Source organism: Desmodus rotundus, chromosome 12 (assembly GCF_022682495.2).
Source record: "Desmodus rotundus isolate HL8 chromosome 12, HLdesRot8A.1, whole genome shotgun sequence".
NCBI classification, from domain to species: Eukaryota; Metazoa; Chordata; class Mammalia; order Chiroptera; family Phyllostomidae; genus Desmodus; species Desmodus rotundus.
In genome coordinates this window covers 71,683,684-71,704,129 of record NC_071398.1, presented here as the reverse complement: position 1 = coordinate 71,704,129, position 20,446 = coordinate 71,683,684, and the positions used below count along the sequence as shown (strand labels likewise).

The 20,446-nt window shown below is 49.0% G+C and overlaps 1 protein-coding gene across 3 annotated transcripts; it reads right to left on the bottom strand.

Moving 5' to 3' along the window:
* Positions 1-1,477: 1,477 nt before the first annotated feature.
* On the bottom strand, positions 1,478-18,448 carry EIF2D (eukaryotic translation initiation factor 2D). 3 transcript variants are annotated; one of them, XM_024575404.3, is made up of 15 exons: positions 18,232-18,447; positions 17,136-17,326; positions 15,955-16,038; positions 15,335-15,425; positions 12,602-12,709; positions 10,754-11,010; positions 10,164-10,281; positions 8,526-8,571; positions 8,014-8,117; positions 7,745-7,894; positions 7,285-7,374; positions 6,472-6,567; positions 5,356-5,476; positions 3,158-3,332; positions 1,478-1,681 (listed from the first exon to the last, which is right to left on the bottom strand). In XM_024575404.3, the coding sequence occupies exons 1-15, from the start codon at positions 18,285-18,287 to the stop codon at positions 1,611-1,613; spliced, it is 1,758 nt and encodes a 585-aa protein (XP_024431172.2). In that variant the 5' UTR covers positions 18,288-18,447; the 3' UTR covers positions 1,478-1,610. The 3 variants fall into 3 exon arrangements, with proteins under 3 accessions (XP_024431172.2, XP_053770497.1, XP_024431183.2); XM_053914522.1 differs by lacking the exon at positions 15,955-16,038 and having other exon boundaries at positions 18,232-18,448; XM_024575415.3 differs by lacking the exon at positions 18,232-18,447 and having other exon boundaries at positions 17,195-17,329.
* Between the last annotated feature and the right edge of the window lie 1,998 nt (positions 18,449-20,446).

Genomic DNA, 20,446 nt, shown 5'->3' with positions numbered 1-20,446 from the left:
TCAAGGCGAAGGCGCACGCATCGCTGGGGGACCCGGCGAAGCAGAGGTCTTGCGAGCACTGTGTCGTAGCAGAATCCGCGTGAAGCCACAGTTGGGGTATGTTCATTTAAGCCTCAGCCCACCGTTTACTGGCTGTGTGACTTTAGCAGGGTTAACAAGGCAAGACACAGCCTCTCTGTGCCTCCAGTCCCTTCAAGACTGTGCAAAACATTTGTTTGTGAAAGACTTTCATAAAGTAGTACATGTCATTTGCATTCATGTGAGGACCATATTCCATTACTTCTATACGTACATACCATAGTCCCTCAGATCAAACCGCCCACAGGCTTTGTTGTAATACAGTCTTGTTTGGGGCCAATGTCTAGACAGTCTCTCTCTCAGTTCCGTGTGTGCAGGTCAGCAGAGACGGGGTGAGTAGAACTGTTTGCTAACGGTCACTGCAGAGGCCCGTTATTCTGGGCCTCATAGCAAAAGGTGGGCGGCATCACAGTGTCATACCCATCCCTTTCTTTTCAAGCCCAGGTGGATAATGTGTGAATATACTGTGAATGTTTTCAAGTCTTTCTCATCTCAGTTTCTTTTAAAAAGTGAGATGAGAGAGAAAAAAGTAAGTAAACGGAAGTGTAATTGTTTGTGATGGTAAAACCGAGAACTCCAAAGGCGATCGGCTCAGCCCTCACTCCTTCCTGTTGCACAGGGGGAGCTCTGGCCACAGAGGTGACTTCCGGGACCTGAGCAGCGCCCAGAGCAGTGGCTCTGAACCTGCTGGGCAGCAAGGGACCCCACTGGGAATTGGACGAAAGCCTGGTAACCTCTCTTGGGGAAATGATCAGACAAAACCTTGCATACCACGTTAGGGAGTTCCTGGACCCTCTGAAAGCCAATCGAAGACCCCTTACATGAGCCCCATTACGAAGCTCAGGAAGTCCAGGGCTAAAGAGAGCATCTGTGGATAAGCCTTCGCTGTGAGGAAGCCGTCACCTGGAAGCCACATCACAGTGTACCGCTGCTAGCGGCGTGTGCTGTCGACGATGGGGGGTCGCTGTGTGCGAACCCACGTCCTCACGATCTGGTATTGTCTCGAATGCCTATCTGGGTTAAGTGTTGCTGCAGTTCAGGGCCAGCCCTTGCAGCCTTTGCCTTGACTGACAACGACAGCTGGGGTCTGCTCTCTGCATGAATAAGCCTTTAGAGATGGGAAGGGTCTATTTGGGGGCTGAAGGTTGATCAGGTAGTAGGAACAGACCAGCAAGAGGCTGTGGACTACTGGCAGAGGGACTTCAAAATAACAGGAAGCCCCGCCTGCCTGGACTTTGGACGGGCTGTCTGGCCCTGAAAGCTGGGGCGGTACTAAAACCACTGACACCACAAGAACAAAGGGGGCCCACTGTGACAGCCGTTTCTGTCATTTTAAAATGGCTTCTGACGTGAACCTTTAGTACATCTTAGCGAAGTGGAGGAAATGAGGGAAATCAGATTTAGATTAGAATAAAAATTTATTTTGTTAAAGAATTATATATTTCTTATTTGCAAAAGCTGAAAATGCTCCTATAAATGACCAGCCCAGAGCTTGGATCTCCACTGGCTTGACTGAACGAAACGAGAGTCTGTCACTTCTTCTTGGCAGGTCTGGGGGCCTTTTCTAGGCCTTGGATGTGTTTTCGAGGAAGCTGATACTCTTCTACAACCAAAAAGAAGAAACTCGTCAGTGGGGCACGAGCTTCCCCTCCTGCCCTCCCACAGCTCCCCTGTGGTCTCGCCATGTCCCTCCTTGGCCCCGACCCCCATGGGCTCCCAACCCACACAGCTACCTCCTGGCCCTCCCCCGCCCCACTGGTGTGCTCATTCCTTTGTTCAAACAATTTCCACCACGGGGTTTGCTCGTCTCCTACAGCTCAAACTCAGCTCCTACGGGAAGCCTCCTGGGATGAAGTGTTTCTTCTTATCCTTCAAAGCTGACGTGTGCATTTCAGTAATTTTCACACTGACAGCTACTTGCTAGGTGTAGTTCAGGCATTTAGAACTCTCTCAGGAGAATGTGTGTGTCTCTGTTCAGTCATATGTTTGTCTATTTTCCTCGGTATTTTTTCTCAGCACCTCATATAGAGCTCTTCACTTAAAAAGGTTGAATTCTGTAAGTTAGCTGCTGAGTACTGCCTCAGATCATAAAGCCAATTTGCTTACTGAGCATTTTCTATATGCCAGGCCCTGAGCATGAAAACAAGGGATGAAAAAGGCAAGGTCTCTGACTGAAGATGCTCAGCAGGAAGTTCAGACATTAGAAAAAATTAGCCAAGTTGCAGACACTAACCAGAAATACAAACACAGTTGGGAAGTGCTACATTAGCAATTTTTCAGGTGCTAATTTTAGGAAAGAGAAAAAAATGGGCCATGCTCTGAGACAGGCTTCCCGTGACCCCAAAGCTGGCCAATGAGCCTTTAGGGTCAGGCAGACTTGGCTGTGGGAGGGAGACGAGGTGAGCACCCAAGTACGGATGCGTTCATGTGTCTGGGCAATGGCCTGAGTCCAGCGCAGCCAAGGCCTGGGAGGGGATGTAGGAGCTGCCAAAGAGCCTGATGGGGTTGGTTGGGCTGAGAGGGTCTTGTTTCAGAGCTTAGGAGTTTATTCTGAAGGCACTGAAGAGGCATAAAAAGTTTTTTAGAGGAGAGTGATATAAACACATTTGTTTTAGAAAGCTGACTTGGGCAGAGACATGGAAAATGGCTTGAACTGAGGGCCCAGCGTTGGTCAAAAGAACTCAGGCTCCGCATTCTGACCAGTCAACATCCAGCTGCAGCACCCAATACTTGATTGTCTCAGTTTGCTCATCGACAGTGCTGCAGCATCATTACGTTAAGAGAAATCATACCTGCAAAAAGCCCAGCAAATGCCTAGCGCAGTTTGGGTGCTCAGGAAATGTTTATAAAAAGAGAAGGACCAGAAAGAAAGGTTCTCTAATAGGGTGATGGAAGAAGCATTGAACTTGGGGCCAAAGGATCCATCTGTTCAAACATTAGCTCCACCTCTCGCTGGCTGGTAAAAGCTATACGGCCATATGATATGCAGGGGTGTTATGAGAACCAGAGAGAGTTGAGTTGGCGGGGAGATTTTCGCCATTCAGATCAATGGCTCTGCTTCTTCAGAGGGGATGCTCACCCAGCAACAGCCGGCCAACGTGGTGGACCTGGTTTCCCTGGATCTGGACCTGCAGGCTGTCCCTGGCCCCGGGGGCAGGGGTGACAGTGGTGCTAGCCTGGCACCGCTGCTGCAGGACGGCAGCCACTGCGCATGGGTCCAGACCATAGGCCTCCAAATTCCGGACCACGGTCACCTGGGGGGACAAAAGCCTGATGGCAGGAACGGACCACGTGCCCTCCCTCTGGAGGGCCTTCTAGAGCCTCAGCAGCCTCGTCACCCGTGTTCGCCGTCCTTACAGGCATGGTGTCTCTTCATCCAGATAACTTAGTTTTGTACTTCTGAATCGGTTCTTTCTAGCCCAGCTAATGCATGTGTCATACAGGGTCCAGCACAAATAACGCCCTTGTTTTATTACAAAACCACAAGCATGGAATTCTGTAACAGAACAAGATCACACTCGAGCATACCATATGACATTTTAGGTGTGCTCGAATTAAAGCTATAAATTATTACACCTGTATTATTGCCCTACCGACCACACTCAAGCAGGCTGTACTGCTGCTGGACCCTGTATATTTAGTGGGATAAATATTCTCTATCCCACATATAACATACGCTTTTTTAAAAGGTGTTTTTGTTATGGAGAATTTAAAACCTAAAGAACAGCAGAACAGTGTCATGAGCTCCCATGCACCCACCGCCAGTTCCAGCAGTTACCGAATCATAACCAGCCTCGATCATCTACACTCCCCACCCCCACTCCCACATCACTTTAGAGCAAACCCCCCCAGGACACCAGATCACTCCACCCACAAGTACTTCAGGATGCATCTCCAGACATAAGGACTTGTTAAAACATAAGTACGAAACCATCATACTAACGATGAACCAACGACAGTTCCTAACACCAAGTATCTCATCAGCAACACGCGCATCTCTATTTTGCATCAACTTCACAAATGACAGTAGGTAACTTTGGGACGAAAAAGAAAAATATTAACTTTTTAGAAGTCGCAGTTCTCCCCATTTCTTTAGACAAGTTCTTTCTCATTCATGACCGGAGGTGGTGAAGCACGTTTCTCTCAGGAGTGGGTGGGGGAGGGCTGCTTTCGGCAAAGGCCACAAAAGCCCCAAATAACCTACATGTGCCAAGGGGCTCCAGCCCTAGAGAGTCACAGAACCAGTGAGACACTAGAAGTCACTCCTGTGCCCACCCCAGACAGACGCAGGAAACCCAACCAGCAGCTGCCTGATCGCTGCTCGCAGACCTCCAGGAAATAACTCCCTATTTTAGAAGGCACCGATTTCAATTTTGGATAATTCTAATTATTATTAATATAAAAGTGAGTGTTGAAATAAGCTAATATATATAGAAGTTGCTCAGTACAGAGTCTGGCACATGAATACACACTCAAGAAACAGTGGCTATTCCTACTCATTGTTACGGTTATTTTGGTCATTTATTGAGCGCTTACAGGCCAAATGCTTCCGAGTGCTTCACCCATGCATACGCCTTCACCGATCCTCCCAGTGCCTCATAAGGAAGGTGTTATTCCCATCTTTTTCCATAAGGACACCCAGGCAAAAAGACCTTCAGTAACTTGCTCAAAGCCAAGCAGCAGGGCAGACGCCACGTCTGAACTCATGCCTCTAATCCCAAAGCCCACACTCATCACCACACACTACTAGAAGGTTCTTTACTTGATCCAAGTCTGTCTTCTTGGGACTTCCACCCAGTCATCCTATTGCTGTCTTCTCAAGGCACACAGAACAGGTGCGCTCCTTTTCCCGCAGACCGCCTTCCACACATTTGAGGACAGGTTCCCTGAGACTTTGTGCGCCCAGACTAAACACAGTCAGTTCCTTTAGCAATTCTTCACAATTGTTTTCACTGAGCAAGGCCCAAGAGGTAATCAAATGAAGAAGAGCTGAAAGCCTATAACATAGTTCTAAAAAAATAAAACCAAATCTTATTTACCTTTGGAACCAGGTTCGGGCCAGTTTCTTGGCCCGGATCCCCAGACGGCAGTGAGTGCGTAGTCAGCCCTACCTGTTGTACACAGGGCCCAGCCCAGTCACACAAACACGGGTGTTTTTATAAATCGCCTCTGAGGGGTTCGGGCCAATCTGAAAACCTCCAATCACATCAGAGAGACCAGAACTCAGCAGGAACATTAAATCACCATCTTCAAACTTTGTGTCTTTTTTTGCATTACCTTTTTGTTAGAAGCTCTCTGTGCCAGGGTGATGTCAACTGGGCAGATTTTGCCTTTCTTCACAATGGGCTCTTGTCCGGGAAAGGCCACTTGATAGGCAGGCTGCAGTTTTCCCAAACATCTGAAAGGGCGTCAGTGAGCTGCAGGCTGATAAAGCGCCAGGGACGGTTTCCTCATACCCCAGCCCCGGCAGGCGGCGGCTCGCCCGTGGCGGCACAGGAGAATCATTCCAATTGCCCAGGGAGCTGCACCCACACCGGTTACATCAGAAGCTGACCAGCCACACACACATTTTAAAGCTCCCCAGGTGCGGCCAAAGTTGAGACCCGCTGCAGTGTTCAGGGAAAGGGACATCAGCGACGTGAACCCCTGGCAACTGTCCACTGGCCTGGCCTTCTGAGAATTCGCCCAGGTTTCTCTGTGGAGTTCACTACCTGTCTCAAAACTCTACCTTACCTGGCCTGGGCAAGTGCATCTGTTATAGAATGCCTTTCCCAAGTTTCCGCCTTCTATCTAGTCACATTTTCTCTTGCTGTCACATATATGGATTTCAACAAACTTCTTCTCTCAAGGGCCAGACAGTGAATATTTCAGGTTTAAGGGCCATGCAGTGTCTGTTGCAACCACTCAACTCTGCCATGGTGGCTGGAAGCAGCCACAGACAGTACGTAAACGGGCGCGGCCGTGTTCCGGTGACACCTCATTTACAAAGCAGGTAACGGGCCAGATCCGACCCATGGCGCTAAGTTTGCGAACTCCTGATATAAACTATTTTCAGCCTCGGTTCTGTGGAAAAGAGTATAAGAACCTTTCCTTTGAAGACTTCAAGACAATTCCCCCTCAACCTTCTTTTTGCTTCTGAATCTTTATGAAGTTCTTATTTTTAATTAGTGTTCTTTCTCTTTGTCCCTCCCAAGTTCCCCTAATTTGTGTTGGCTCGCGTGGTTCCAAAGACCCTCCTCATCAGAATCCCCCAAGCCTGTGTTTATGTAGACTGACACGGTAAGAATTATGGGGAAAAGTCAGAGACTGAGATAGTGACGATTCCAAAGTTCGATGTCATAGACACTAAGGGCAGGGGCCAGAACGTTGGAGAGGGGCTGCCGATCCCGCTACCTGGTCAGAAGACTGTCCCATGGAAGCTTCACGACTGTGTGCTGCTCACTCTTCTCTAAGACGCAGTCACTCAGGATGGGATCCAGCTTCACGAGACTACAGGAAAAGAAGAGGCTACTAATGAAGAAGTCCTGGCCTTGCCCCTTCTGACCCAAAGGCCAGCTCAGGATTCCCCTCTGATCATGATAGCCTTTGAAGTCACTCAGCATTATCAGAACTGAAACGGTGCCGCGGTCCACAAAGCAAAGCACCCTGTGGATGGAGGGACAAGCACGCTTTCCTAAGACACGGGAGAAGCGGGCAGTGGAGGGAGAAGCGGGCAGTGGAGGGAGAAGTGGGAAAATCGAAGACCAGGATTGGTTCAGTTCTGCTACTAACTAACCAACCATGATCAGGCCAGTACAACGTTTTGATCATAAGGACGTCTTTTGAAAGTAAAAATAAAAATTATGGAATGCTCTTCATTTAGTAGTTTATCTTCTGTACCCAGGAACTAAGATGACAGAAGAGACCTGAAAGCTACGACGACTGTGGCAAACTCTGCATTTTATGCCTCACAATGAGCATCCGCACCCGAAAGTCACAAGCGGACAGACACGAGGTCACACCTGCTCTGTCTGCAGCCAATGACAGCAGCTCACCTGGAGCTGAACACCCCAGACGGTGACTGCAGGGGTCCACGGCCCGTGGTTTAGAAACCCTGCTCTTGATGGTTTCACACGCCCCTCCATCCGGACACCACCCCCAGACTGAGCAAGCCCCCGAAAGACGAGTGCTGACAATGCAGACACAGTCTCCCCCCGACCCACTCACTTCTTGTTGTCTGCGTCAACCAGGTCGTTTTTCTTGGCGTAGTTAATGACAATCATCCGGACCTCACCGCCCTCGAGAACACTCCCCTTCCTAGGCGAGAAGGGACGGGGTTAGCTCCTGGTGGCCCAAGAGACAGTCTGCAAACACCAGGATGTGCTCCCTGCTCAGCCGGGTGCTTCCCCCAGCTTTTTGACCTCTTATTTTCTTCCCTTTTCCTGACCGAGGTAGTAAGCAGGACCGTGTAAACTGTAAAGAATAAATTACAGGTAGAAAAGGGAGAGGCCTACTCTCTCATTTAGTCCAGAGACACTTTCTGGGGAAGGAGGCATGAGCTGAATCTGGGGGGAAGGGAGAACAGGGCAGAGGAGGTGTTGCCGGTCACAGAACACTACTCAGGTGGAGGGGAACTACAGGCCAGAACACCCAGCAGGCGGAGAAGGGCTGCTCTCCAAAAACTCACTTGTGGCCAGACTCCTGGAAGAGCAGGGTCATGCTGGCGGGGACACAGTAGAGGGGTTTTATATCTGGAGGGTGATAGGGCTGTTCCCTGCTACCCTCCTGGACAGTCTGGGAGGTCGGGGAGGGCTCGGGTATGACGAAAGATGTGATCCTAAAACCCAGCAGAAGGAAAGAAAAAACATTTTATGCTAGTGTCTCGGCAAGTCCCAGTTCACGGCCCAGGTGCCCCGGGGCCGGCTGAGCTACGGTGGCCAGGCCCCCTGCACTCACCTCGGGTGTTTCCAGTCCACAGCCACAATGCTCTCCACCCCTTTGCTCAGCTCCTTCACCTGTATAATCTGCTCCTGCTGCATTTGCTGCAGGAACTTAGAGAGCTGAGGGAGAGAGGGCCAGTGGTGGGGACTTTGTCACACACACTGAGCACCTGGGGTGCACCAGACACCGAGCTGGGCAGGTCCTGGGAAAGGACGTGGGACTCTCTGCCCTCGTCAAAGAAACTGGGAGGCCCCCACCCAGAGGGTCAGGGGCGAGAAGCTCCTAGAAACTAAGTGGTGAACCCTTTCTGAACTCTGATCAGATATGAAGGCTCAAGAAGAGAGAGGGGAATGGGTGCCTGCTTGCCTCAGCCCAGGGAGAGTTTTCTCCCTGCCCCCCAGAACAGCTGGAATCAAAAGGCTTAATTCCAGCCTGAGCCCTGGAGACAAGGCTTCCCCAGTGTGCACCAGCTCACGTCCCGTGTGCCCCTACACAAGGCTGGGTATGTACGGAGGGTGCCTGCTTACCTTTCTGTAGCTTGACTTCTTTATGTCCAGCTGCCGGCCTTCAGGGCTGATGGCAGATGGAAAGGCAGGTTAAGCTACAAAGACTTATCGTGGGACCTGCCTGACTCTGAGAGGAGGCATTTTCCTCCAGCCTCACCACCCTGTGGGGGAGGAAACCGCTGTCCCAGAGCTCTCTGCAGCGGGGGCAGGGGGGATGCAGACTTCAGGATACTCTAGATCACAGGTGGCAAACACAAGGTCCGCGGGCCAAAGCCGGCCCTCCACCTTGTTCTATCCGGCCTGGCACCTTGTTTCTACCCGGTGCAGCGCCGAGCTCCTTGCCCCTCATTATGGAGCAGTTTACACTTACACAGCCCTAAAATTACACTCAGCCCTTTGAAGGCAACCTCGAGGCTGATGTGGCCCCCAGTGAAAATGAGTTTGACATCCCTGGGCTAGATCACTGCTGTGCCATAGGCCCCTCCGAAAAGATATTTGATACGGTAGCCACTAGCCACATATGGCTATGAAGCACTTGAAAAGTGACTATTGGGACTAAGGAACTAAATTTTAATTAATTTAAATTTAAATAGCCACACATGGCTAGTGGCTGCAGTACTGGATATAGCTTTAGGTTCCTCTCAGACTAGACAACCTCCTGCGGCCTCAGAAGTCCCGCCTCCCGGTGAAGCTGATTCCGGCCCCAGGGCTACTCGTTTTCATGGGAGGCTCCCCACGACTTACATCTTCTCTGAGTGTGCTGCGCGTGTGCTTCGCGGCACTGGCGGGACTCCCAGGGGGCCCTTCCAGCCGCCGCCCCAGGTGAAGAAGCGCTGTCTAGAGCGCATCCCAGGGTCCCTGAGCTACGCGCCACCCAGCGAGGTCAGGACGGATGACCAAGTGCCTGCCACACACACCAGACCTCACATTTGTCTAGGATGCCTCACAAAAGCTCACATGTAAGTAGGAGGGAATTACAGTAAAACCACTTTTTACAGAACAGAGCAAAAAAAAAAAAAAAGTTCAGTCTCAGGTAAAAATCAATAAGCAAACTTCCTGACATATTTTTATTAAGTGCTTGCTAAATGCCAGGCTACTTAATCTGGACAGCAATCTGGCAGGTGCTCGAAATGAGGGCTCGGAGAAGCCCAGCGGCGAGGCGCCGGCGTCTGAACCCAGATGGCTCTGTCTTCCGAGCCCGGGTCCTGTGCACACGTGCTGCTCCCCCTCCTGGAGGCTTGTGCTTGGGGGAGGGATGAGGGTTCACACCGATTGTCCCCCTGATACAACCTAACCTGGCCCACCTACTTTTCAGAAGAGTGAGGGGGTTGAAAGTTCCAGAAGAAGCCCCTGACAGAGGCTGCTCCAGACTCTTCCTGGACAGGACGTGCTGCCCGATTCGTGAGAGATGACCCAGAAGCAACACAACAGAGGCAGTGCTCTGAGCATCTGGGGAGCTTTAACCTTCATTTCCTTTACATCCTTTCACTGGCTAAGCTTTTAAAGCTTAGGACCTACTTTATTTGGCACATCAACCCTCTATTCCACTCTTTCTCAGCATGTCCCTCAACCGAAGCCCCCACCAGCCCTGTCCTGTCCCACCACCAAGGAGTAGGACCGAGACCCTCACGGCTGCGGCCCACACCATGCCTTCCATACCAGCAGGAGAACACGTGGCTGCCGAGGAAAGTGCTGGTAAGTAAAGGGAGGTCAGCCTTTTTGACTCGGCATTTCAAAGCATGCAAGAAGCATCGCTGTAACAGTTCATCCATTTGCTCTGCAGGAAAAGACGAGAACCACACCCTTCCTGGGGGCATAGGATGCCCGTGCTCCCCGCCCAGCTCACCCCACCACCCTTCTCCCAGGAAGGAACCCATTCCCAGGTCCCAAAGGCCCCAGACCCTTTGGAGCACAGAGCCTCTAAAGAAGGTGGACCTCAGAGGAGGGGACAAGAACAAAGTCCCACCCAGCCAGGAGCCAATGCTTCGCTGACAGGAGGAAACTTTACGGGCTCTGCAGGTGGAAACAGTCCAAAGTCTGGGGCAGACAGACACCCAGGGAAACGTGACTGACGTGGGGAGGACTCCCAGGTGAGATGGCAGAAGGCCGCTGCACCACCCTCACCACAAATACGGATACGCCCGTCTTCTCCCAGAGCTCTGGTGTCGCTCTGGTCGGCAGGACGGCGGGCGTAGAGCTTCACCCTCCCACACTGAGAGAAGGTGGCCCTCCCACTCCCAGCGCTGTACCTTGAAGGGTCTTGCTGTCTGTGGGGTCAGGGTTCAGGTCCCCACTGCTCGGGTCTTCTGAGGCTCCTGGGAGGTTTTTCTTCCCACACGTCTGCTGATTCTCCCCGCTCTCCTCTTCCCCTCCCTCCAGAGCCAGGTGCCTCATATCTTCCTGCAGGGCGGGGTCTTCCTGGACAGACCCCTTGCCTTCACTGAGATCTAGGTGATCCAGGGCCAGTGGGGCAATGAAAGGTGGAAGGGACTTGTCTCCAGATTGCCTGGAAAAATCTCACGTCAGAAACACCAAGTAGCAACCATAGCACTTTCCAACCTGGGTCAGGGGGTCAGCCAGGAGTTCAAAGAGACCGAGGGCCATAGAGGCGGAAGAGGGCACAGAACCTGGGCTCTCATCTCAACTCTTTCCAGTTCTGGGCCCAGAAAATTCGCATGTCTCAGTTTCCTCATCTCTGAAATGGGGAGTACCTCCTAACTCTTCCCTATCTCAAAGGATGATAACATTATTAATAGACATCTGGGGACAGAGCAAGATTAAAGAAAATGTACTTAAAGAGAAACTGCCAAAAGTACTCCATTCCTGAGTTAAAAATAAAAATATTTTGAGTAACAAAATTAAGACGCAAAAGCATCTGTCGGACCAGTTTGGGCAAATACAAACACCCAAGGCTCAGAGGCTGTAACGAGTTACAAACACCTGGACAGCTCAAGGATTGCGAAACCCCTTGCTCTGTGTTAGGTCAGAAAGCAGTCTCACTTGCACTGTGGGGTTACAGCAGTTTTACAGCACGAAGCCTTAGGGGGACACAGAAGAGCAATGCCACGCAGCAGAGCATGGAAAGGGGTAAAAGGGCAAAGCCTGGTCTTGTCCAAGGTTATGTAAATCAAACCAAGTTTTACCTAATAGCCGCAGCAAGGCTTATTAGTATGGTAACTAGTGAGGTCAGAGCGTATGTTTAAGCTCTTCTGATCCGGTCAATAACATAAATATTTTTAAAAGGTGGGGGCAGTGGGGGCTGAGGCAGCAGCTGATGAAACAACTTAGACAGCATGCCCCTGACTGCCGTTGCTCAGACGGTTAGAAAACAAGGTGCTGGGAGAGCATCAGGAAGCGGTGCTCAAACGTCTGCGGCCCCAGGCTGATGGCTTGCACCCCCAGCAAAGCAGGGCTTGCCTAATGCGTAAAACGAGTAACTCCAAAGGGGGACTGAGGATGTAAGAATGAATCTGTCTGTACAGGCAGGCTACAGCGCTTGGCCAAAAGACCAGGTGTACTGCTTTCTAGAGAAAGCACTATTCACTGTTTCGGTAAAGTGACAAGAAAATAACCAGAAGGTAGACTGGTGTGCGGCTCCACAAAGCAAACGCCGCCGGGCGGAAGTGTAGCTTCCACCCAGGAGAGCAGACCTGGGCGGAACCTGAACTACACAAGGCAGTCATCGCCCTGTGCTGAGTCGTCTCTGCTTAGACTGGGGTTCGGCGGGGAGGCTTTCTGAGCACTCGTCCGGGCTGACAGATGCCTGAGTGCGCACGGCAGAGAAGGCCAGGCTGGCCACGGCTGTAAACATAAAAACTATGCCTGTATTCACAGGCAGAGTGGCAATCCTTGGGCCTTCTTCCAGGCCAAGAATTCTGTAATCCACCTAGAAAATAATCTAAGTCCTCTGTAATTTCTCCTGCGAGCAGGCAAAAAACCCCACACCTATTTCTTCATGTTCAACAAGGAAATTATTGTCTGGGGTCAGCGACTTGCCTCAGGACACAGCAGGGACCAAAACCCTCACCCCTGCATGCGGGCCCCATGCTCTTCCCACCGGCACAGCTCTCGTGAAGCAGGAAGGACACTGAACCCACCACAAGTGGTCCTGGTGCGTGTGGAGCACGGAGAAGCCCCTGCCCTTCAGGCCTGAAGCCAGCATCGCAGACGTGGACATGGCAGCAACTCCGACGGCGACGGGGGCTCTAAGAGGGAGGAGGCCGGAGACCAGGGTCAGGGAGAGTCTTCCAGGATGGCACCTGTCGGGACCCCTTTCCACACACGTGCTAAAAACACCACAGTTGCGAATTTGAAGCATCCCCTGGATTCACAAAACTAACTCGGTCCAGTCTCAATTTTCTTCAGATTACCTAGAAATATGACTTTCAAAAATCCTTTGATCAATTACTCCCTTTCTTATACGTAACTCCCCTTCTGACGGCGTCACTTTTTGTTGTATTCCTATTATGAAATAAACCCAGGCGGGACATTTAAACCCATGACAGGATATCTTTCATTTCAAAAATATAAATTACTTCCTCTACCTTAAAGAAGGCATGGCCACCCTATACCGAAGTTCAGAAGGGAGGCCCTTCTCCCTTCCCATGCTGTGTGACGAGGGACGTCAGGGGAAGAGAAGGGAGATAACAGTGGCGCCGACAGCTCCTTTGGAGTCGGCTCTTTGTAACAGGACTTGCTCTGTGCGACTATCTAGGAGCAGGGTGTGTCCAGAATGTCAAAAACAACCCCTTACGGTAACGACGAAACCTTCCAAAGCCGAAACGGGAAATCTCTGTCATCCCAGCGCCACTCAGGCAGTGCACACCCACTGCCTGTCTGCATCGGTGACAGCTGGGTAACGGTGGGGGACGGTCGCCCAGGCCCAAGGGAAAAGATCCAAGGGCAGAGTTCCCAACACCTGGACTTAAAAACATGTTTGCTGGCTTGGTAGCTCTACTTCCTGTGCCATAGGTCAATTACTGCCACAGAAACTTTGAATCTGGTTTCCTTCCCAGCTCCTAAGAGAGGGGCATCTTTTTCTTCCACCCTTAGGTTAATGACTCAAAACTTCAGTCCCAAACATGGCTTGTAATTTTAACAAACTTCTCTGTATTCGTATCTCCTGCCACAAACCACCCCCATGCTTCACCCCCATATGAATTCTAAAGGCCAACTACGCAGGCTAAATACACATTTATGAAGTTTTCTCCTATTTTCAATAGAATACTAGAGGGAAAAACAATGACATCACCATTCTTTTCAACTGCAAGTTTTGCTATAGGTCAATAAAGAAGGAAACATTTCTAGGTGCTTGGTTCCAAAGGTTCAAGGCAAACTGGAGAATATCAGTAGCAAAAATGAGATCTTTAAACACCGACCCCCCTCCCGTGCCTATGATCTCTTTCTCTCTCTCTCAAAGAAGCAACGAGTAAAATAATGAGATGTCATTTTTCACTCAGGGTGACCCAGTGCTGGTGAGAATGCAGGGAAATCACGCCCCGCAGGCGGGGTGAACACTAGAGCAGCCTTTTCGCAGGGCAACAGTATTTACGCTAAAAAAATACTGGCGCTGGTGTTCCTAGGGGCATCGGTAAGATACTGTTTTTGATGGAGACAACTTGGAGACACCAGAATGTCCACTAGGAGAGGACCTCTTCCATCACCACACAGCAGGTAAAAAATCCAGTACATCTGAGCTTGCCGACATGGAGAGTGCCCACGCTATCTTAAGCGAAAAGCAATGCAGATAAAGTATAATCCTGTTTGCTTGTATACTTAAACCCTAAATCATACATTTCACACACACACACACACACACACACACTGAAGAAGCTTGGCAAAGGTATGCCTCAAAATGATGACGGTTACTTCTAGGAGAAAACGATGGTGAGATAAGAGGGGTTTTGATTTTTCAGAATTGTTCATATTACTTCCTACATTATCAGTATTTTAAAAAATATTTTATTTATTTTTAGAGAGGGGAAGGGAAGGAGAAAGAAAAGGAGAGAAACATCAATATGTGGCCACTCACACACCCCCTACTGGGGACCTAGCCTGCAACCCAGGCGTGTTCCCTGACTGGGACTTGAACCAGCAACCCCTTGGTTCACAGGCCCACACTCAATCCACTGAGCCATACCAGCCAGGGCTGTTATTAGTATTTTTAAAAACCAGTTTGGTGATGGCTGTAAGTATACTAAAAAGCATTGAATGGTATACTTGAAACAGGTTAATTTTATAGTATGTAATGTATATCTCAATAAAGCTATTGAAATAACTAAAAGATGAAGATGATGATGTGGATGATGGGGGAAAAGTATCAAGTTCATGAAAGACAAGGAAAGACCAAGAAAATGTCACAGACAGGAGACTAAGAAGATTGACAACTAAATGCACTGTGGTATTCTAGATTGAGTCTTTGAAGAGGAAAAAAAAGACATTAGTGGAACAACTGGAATAAAGCTTGTAACTGTGTTAATGGTATTGTACCAGCGTTAATTCCCTAGCTTTGATAACTATGGTTATACAAAATGTAATCATGTTATTTATCATTACAGCAAGCTGGGTATAGCAGAACTCTGTACTATCTTTGCAACTCTTCTGTAAATCAAAAATTATTTTAAAAAAAACAGCAACAGCAAATACACTTGGTCCAGATGTATGGACAACCCACACATCTATCTCACTGAGACATTCTGTTTCTTCCAGAAGAATCTGGTTTTTTTTACTCTTAATCCTTTATCCGTATGCTTTAGAAAGTTGTCATTCCTTAACCCCTCCCCAGTTTTGCTTAAGTTTTTGCCCCAAGGCACAGCTGGCTGGCACAGTACCTGTTTCCCACCAAGACAATGGCACAGAGGTCACCCTTCTGTACCTGAGGCAGACCAGTAGGGGGCACCACTAGTCCTGGCAGCATCAGATCTGCAGCAAAAAAAAAATTACAATTTATGTTCTGCCTCCATCTAATTCCACGTTTTACTTCATCATCTATTTATTCACTCAATAAATGTTTATTAATGTAATTATCGACTACATATTTGTAATGACAATTAAAAATGGAAACTGAGTAGCAGATCTTTTCCCACTGTGACGGGGAGGGGGGGGGGAGGGGGGGAGAAGGGGGGTTGCTAGTGGTCAAATCGAAGCACCAAGCTGAGGGTCCACCTCCACAATCTCTTATCCTGGTTTCCTAAGTTCAGCCTGTTGATTTAGGGTATAGCACGCGGCAGTTCCCGAGGTGCTTTCCCATCTCTTATCTTACTTAAGCCTCACAAACGGTCAGAGGTCCAGAGGGCTCGTGGAAGCAGCCAAGTGAGAGACATAACACACAGGGGGCATAAACTCCATTTTTCACACATAGGAACTCAGGGAACAGGCACATTTCTTAAAGTAGCTGGCGCTTCCTACGTAGGTTTCAAGCACTAGCCAGAATACAGGAACATCCTCTTACCTGCGCCCCCCACCAGTTTTTCCAGAACCAGAGGCCATGTTGTAAACGTTGGTAGAAGATCAGGATATGACCACAGGGCGTACACTGTCCAAAAAGAGACCCAGGAAACACTTAAAGGCCAAAGAGCCAATCCCCTGGGGCAGTGGCAAAGCCAAACACTAAGGTGGATTTAATTAGGACACAGAAAAGAAACTCAACTCAAAGCTAGCGAGAAGGCTGTGGCGGGGAGAGCCACAGAGAATTCATTCCTGAAGAAGACAGACTTGAGGGATTGATGTCACTTGGGATTTGGAGGCACCTGTCGTTCCACCTGGACTGCAGTAGCAGAAAATGGCCACAGTGGATAAAAGTGGGGACACAGGCCCAATGAGGATTCCCTCGATCACCTCAGAAGTAAGTAACCTAAGAACAGGGTACCACCCTATAAGAAACTCTGAAACTTCCCCATGTTTATTATTTTTATTCTGTTTCCATAGCGATTAACAATAATACCCTAGATCAGAAAGGCCTGTGTTTGTACAGCAGCAAAGAGAGGTCGAGAGGAGTGGCCTACGGAGACTGCACTGCACTGTTCCAGCCAAACTTGCAGAAAGCAAGCCCCAAGTGACAAAGCAGGTGTCTGCAGCTATGGAAAACAGAAAAACAACACTGGGTTTCTGAGACCTGTGCCAAAGAGAGACAGCAAAGAATCCTGAGCACCAGACAGAGCCTAAGAAAAACTCCCTCTGAGGTATCCTGACTGAAGTACATCCCTAAGCCAGTGCACTATGTAGTTTCATTAATCCAGCTTCTTTCCCATAACAGCATCTCTTTGGGACATTAAGAAAACCCTGCTAGTGATGGTTTTCAGAAACATTCATGCCCTGAAATTCCACTGTTTTCAAAACCTCTGTTCCATCCCTAGTCAACCTACTGCAAACTATTATTCCTTCATCTCAGAATTCCCCTTGGCAATCACCCTTTTTCTGCGTTAGCTCTTTTTCCCCCCTCACTCCTACAGCAGTTTCTGCTCTTGAAAGACTCAATTCTGGGGATACTAGGTCCAAAAAGATCTTTAGGGATGGTATGGGGGGATTTTCAACTTGTCTGAATTAAGGAAAAGAGGATACCGGGAGAAGTAAGGAGAAACAGATTATTAGGCAAGGACTACAGTAAGGGCCATCTCCATCCTACTGCCATACCTGTCGGATATAGATTTTTCTCCAGTTCAAATAGGATGGGATTACCACCACTCACGTACACAGTCACTGCATCCCCTCTGTGAGCATACAACTTCACAACGTTGAGCTCTTCCTTCCCAGGTACTAACTCAGAGACCCCATCGGTTCCAAGAGTGGGGAAAGCAGCCGCCACATCAGCCCGAAGCTTTCTCCTGCAGAAATCACACCAATATCTGGTATGAATGCTGCCTGGATGGATTTGAATAAATATTGAGGAAACACTATAAAATCATGAGGGCCAAGGAAAGATTGTCTGATTTAGGATGCCCTATTCTCACACATCCTTCCGAAACATCCTGTTCTGTTTCTCATCCAATGTCTTATCTATTTTCACTTTCTGTGTTCCTGGGCAAGTCTTTCCGTTTCACAGAGAAAGAGCAAAACTGTGACCCAGTGAGCATCCCAAGTTAGCCTGACACTGGACACTCAGCCCTGCCTTTCTGACTCCGTGCCTAACCCTAGACCCAGTCCTTTCTCATGTATGCTTGGCAAATCTGGCAGCTTATGATTAAATAACTATACCAGAGCCCAAAGAGTAACTACAGAACACTGGCTCCAAAATTGGAAACGTGACATTTGCATTTGCAGCACTGTCTGAACAGATACAGTTCTTACCACATGTGCCTTATCCTCGTCCCACCTCACCCTCCATCTGTCTCTCCTGCCGGAAGTAATCACTGACACTTTTTCTTGTATGCTTGTAGTTCCCTGTGCCCCATCTGATCTTTCCCAAGGGACTCTAAGCTCTTTGGAGGCCAGGGCCTCTGTATTCCTGCATTTTTGCATCCTCCACGCCTTAAATAGACTGCATTGTATGTTTTCTTTTAAACCCACTAGAATATCCAAAACACACCCTGGGAGATATGTCAGGCCTCCCCTCCATTTTCACCTCCAAAGTGTGTCTAACCCACCCTTGCTCTGGGGTCCCTTCCCCGAGTATACCCCTCGGCCTCTACCCCAGGTCGGCTGACCCAGCCCAAAGAGGGCTGTGGACCGACCGGCTTTAAGAAATAGCTGGGTGCCCTTGTGGGCGGAACAGGCCCTTTCTCTCCCTCACCTGTCCGACCCCTTGATGGCCGTGTTGGACTTGACCCGAAAGGCCTTGGCAAACATGTCTGCTGGAAGAAAAGTACAGCACAGAAGCCACGGGCTGTCAGGAAAACGAGAACGCGACGCCTCCCCAACCCGGAGCCCTGGGGGCAGCCATGCTGGGGCCCGGCTGCAAAAGGAGCCCGGCTGGAAACCTGCGCTGGGTAGCAACGCGAATGTTGCCACTGCGGAGACCGCGGCCGCCCCTAGTGGCAGGGCTAGGAACAGAAGCAGAGCAGGGCGAGGCCAGGGGAAGGCGGGGCGGACTCCTGGACGCCCCTCCCCCGATGCGGCCCCTACCGCCCGATACTGCGCTTGCGCGAGCGGCTGGAGCCTCCGAGTCGGCAGAGACCCGCCCCGCCAACAGCGATTGGGTTCATTTCCATTCCATCAGCGTTGAAGCGTGCTGAGTCCTGCCAGCTACCGTTCCGTTCAATTTAGTTCAGTTCGGCAAAATTGATCGGACTCTTGTGTTTTAGTAAACTTGCAGGCCTCTTGAATGTTTTTCTTAAGGGCTTTTGTCCATTAAATCTTTACATTTTATTACACGCTAAAGGTCTCAGCTAGGATTTTCTCCAACATTTTCTGCTCCCTGTGTTTTAATTTACATGGGGTGATAATAACAATAATAGGGAATCCACTCTTGTCCCAGATTTGCCCCTCACGAGAAAAAAACTACAAATGATCTTTAAATGTCTCATTTAAAATATTTTTGGCCATTTGTATGTACCTTTTGGGTTCGGGCATTATTTGGGGCTTTTGTTTCCAAAGTAATTATGTTACTGAGTTTATTAACTGAAGTTGCTTATTGAAGAACTCTGAGATGATTAGGATCAAATGATGGTTTGGCCTCTACTAGCAATGCGTTCGTGCACCAACAGCTTTTTCTTCCTGAAACTCTTGTGTTCTCTGTGGCATGTGGACACCATGCCTACCTCATGCGGCTTCCATGAAAAACAACTGAGACAACATGTGTGAGATGTTCCACAGTGCTTTCAAGTTTTCAATAAATAGTAAATATTAGTTAAAAAAAATCAATCTCAGACAGGGGTGAGGGCTTGAATTTTCCTGAGAGGGACAGCTGTGTACCCTGGAGGCAAAGATTTAAACACCTGGCTCCTACTAAATCAAATTTTGCATATGAAAACTTCAGAGCAGAGTGTCTATCCCCCCCAAAAAAAACAATCCTAATTGCCTTATGAGATGACATAGTTGCACAAGGGAGAATTCCACATTGACTGTCCAAAGGTTAAGGCCTCACAGGGTCTGCCCACCATCCTTATTGGAATGGTCTCTCATAAGTAGAGGGGCCAGCCCCACCTCCGGCTCCCCCCGCACTTCTGACCCACCAGGCCTTTATTCTGAAGCACTGCAGCCACAAGACCTAAGTCCGCAGAGCCAGAGGAGGACAGTGCCACAGAGCCCTGTCCCCTTGCACCCCAACCGGGCCACACCTGGGGGGCTACGTCTGACCCTGAGCGAGTTGCCCTACCCCACAATTTTCCAGTCTTCCAGCTGAGGCTCTAGCTATCAGGGAGCAGACACTAGCTATTCCACTATGCCCTGTCTGAATACCTGATTCAGAAAAACCGTGAGATAGTAAGTAATTATTGTTTTAAGCTGTTAAGCTTGGGGATAGTTTGTTATGCAGCAATGAACTAATATAGGACCGCAAGCATTTCTCAGTCCAGTGCACCCCAAAATTAGCCAATTTGTTCTTGTTCCTGTGATAGAAGCCATAGTTGTACACAGTTCAACTCTTCTTCCAAGAATCATCCTCCACTAGCTCTTTGGCTTACAATACAAAAATTGAAATTTTGTTTTATTTTTTTTTTACTTTTCAGTTACAGTTGACATTCAATATTATATTAGTTTCAGGTGTCCAGCATAGTAGTTAGACATTTAAATAACTTACGAAGTGATCGATAAGTCTAGTACCCACCTGGCACCATACACAGTTATTACAATATTACTGACTATTCCGTATTCTATAATTTATACCCCCACAAAAATTGAAAATTTTAAAGCCTAAGATGTTTGACTAATGCACAATTGGAGAGGTCTAGGGAAGGGAGGAGCTTGAATCAGAAAAAAACTTTGCCAGGAAATCTGTGACTCTGTGGCTTTTTTATGAATGGGGAGGTCCTACTGAAACCACAATGTAGAGGGACACAGTAGGTAAA

Coding starts and splice junctions, on each gene's coding strand:
- EIF2D (XM_024575404.3), bottom strand. CDS start 18,287: ATGTTTGCCAAGGCCTTTCGGGTCAAGTCCAACACGGCCATCAAGGGG. Junction 11,011..12,601: donor ACGCACCAGGACCACTTGTG/GTGGGTTCAGTG, acceptor AGATTTTTCCAG/GCAATCTGGAGACAAGTCCC. Junction 10,282..10,753: donor AGACAGCAAGACCCTTCAAG/GTACAGCGCTGG, acceptor CTTTTCCTGCAG/AGCAAATGGATGAACTGTTA.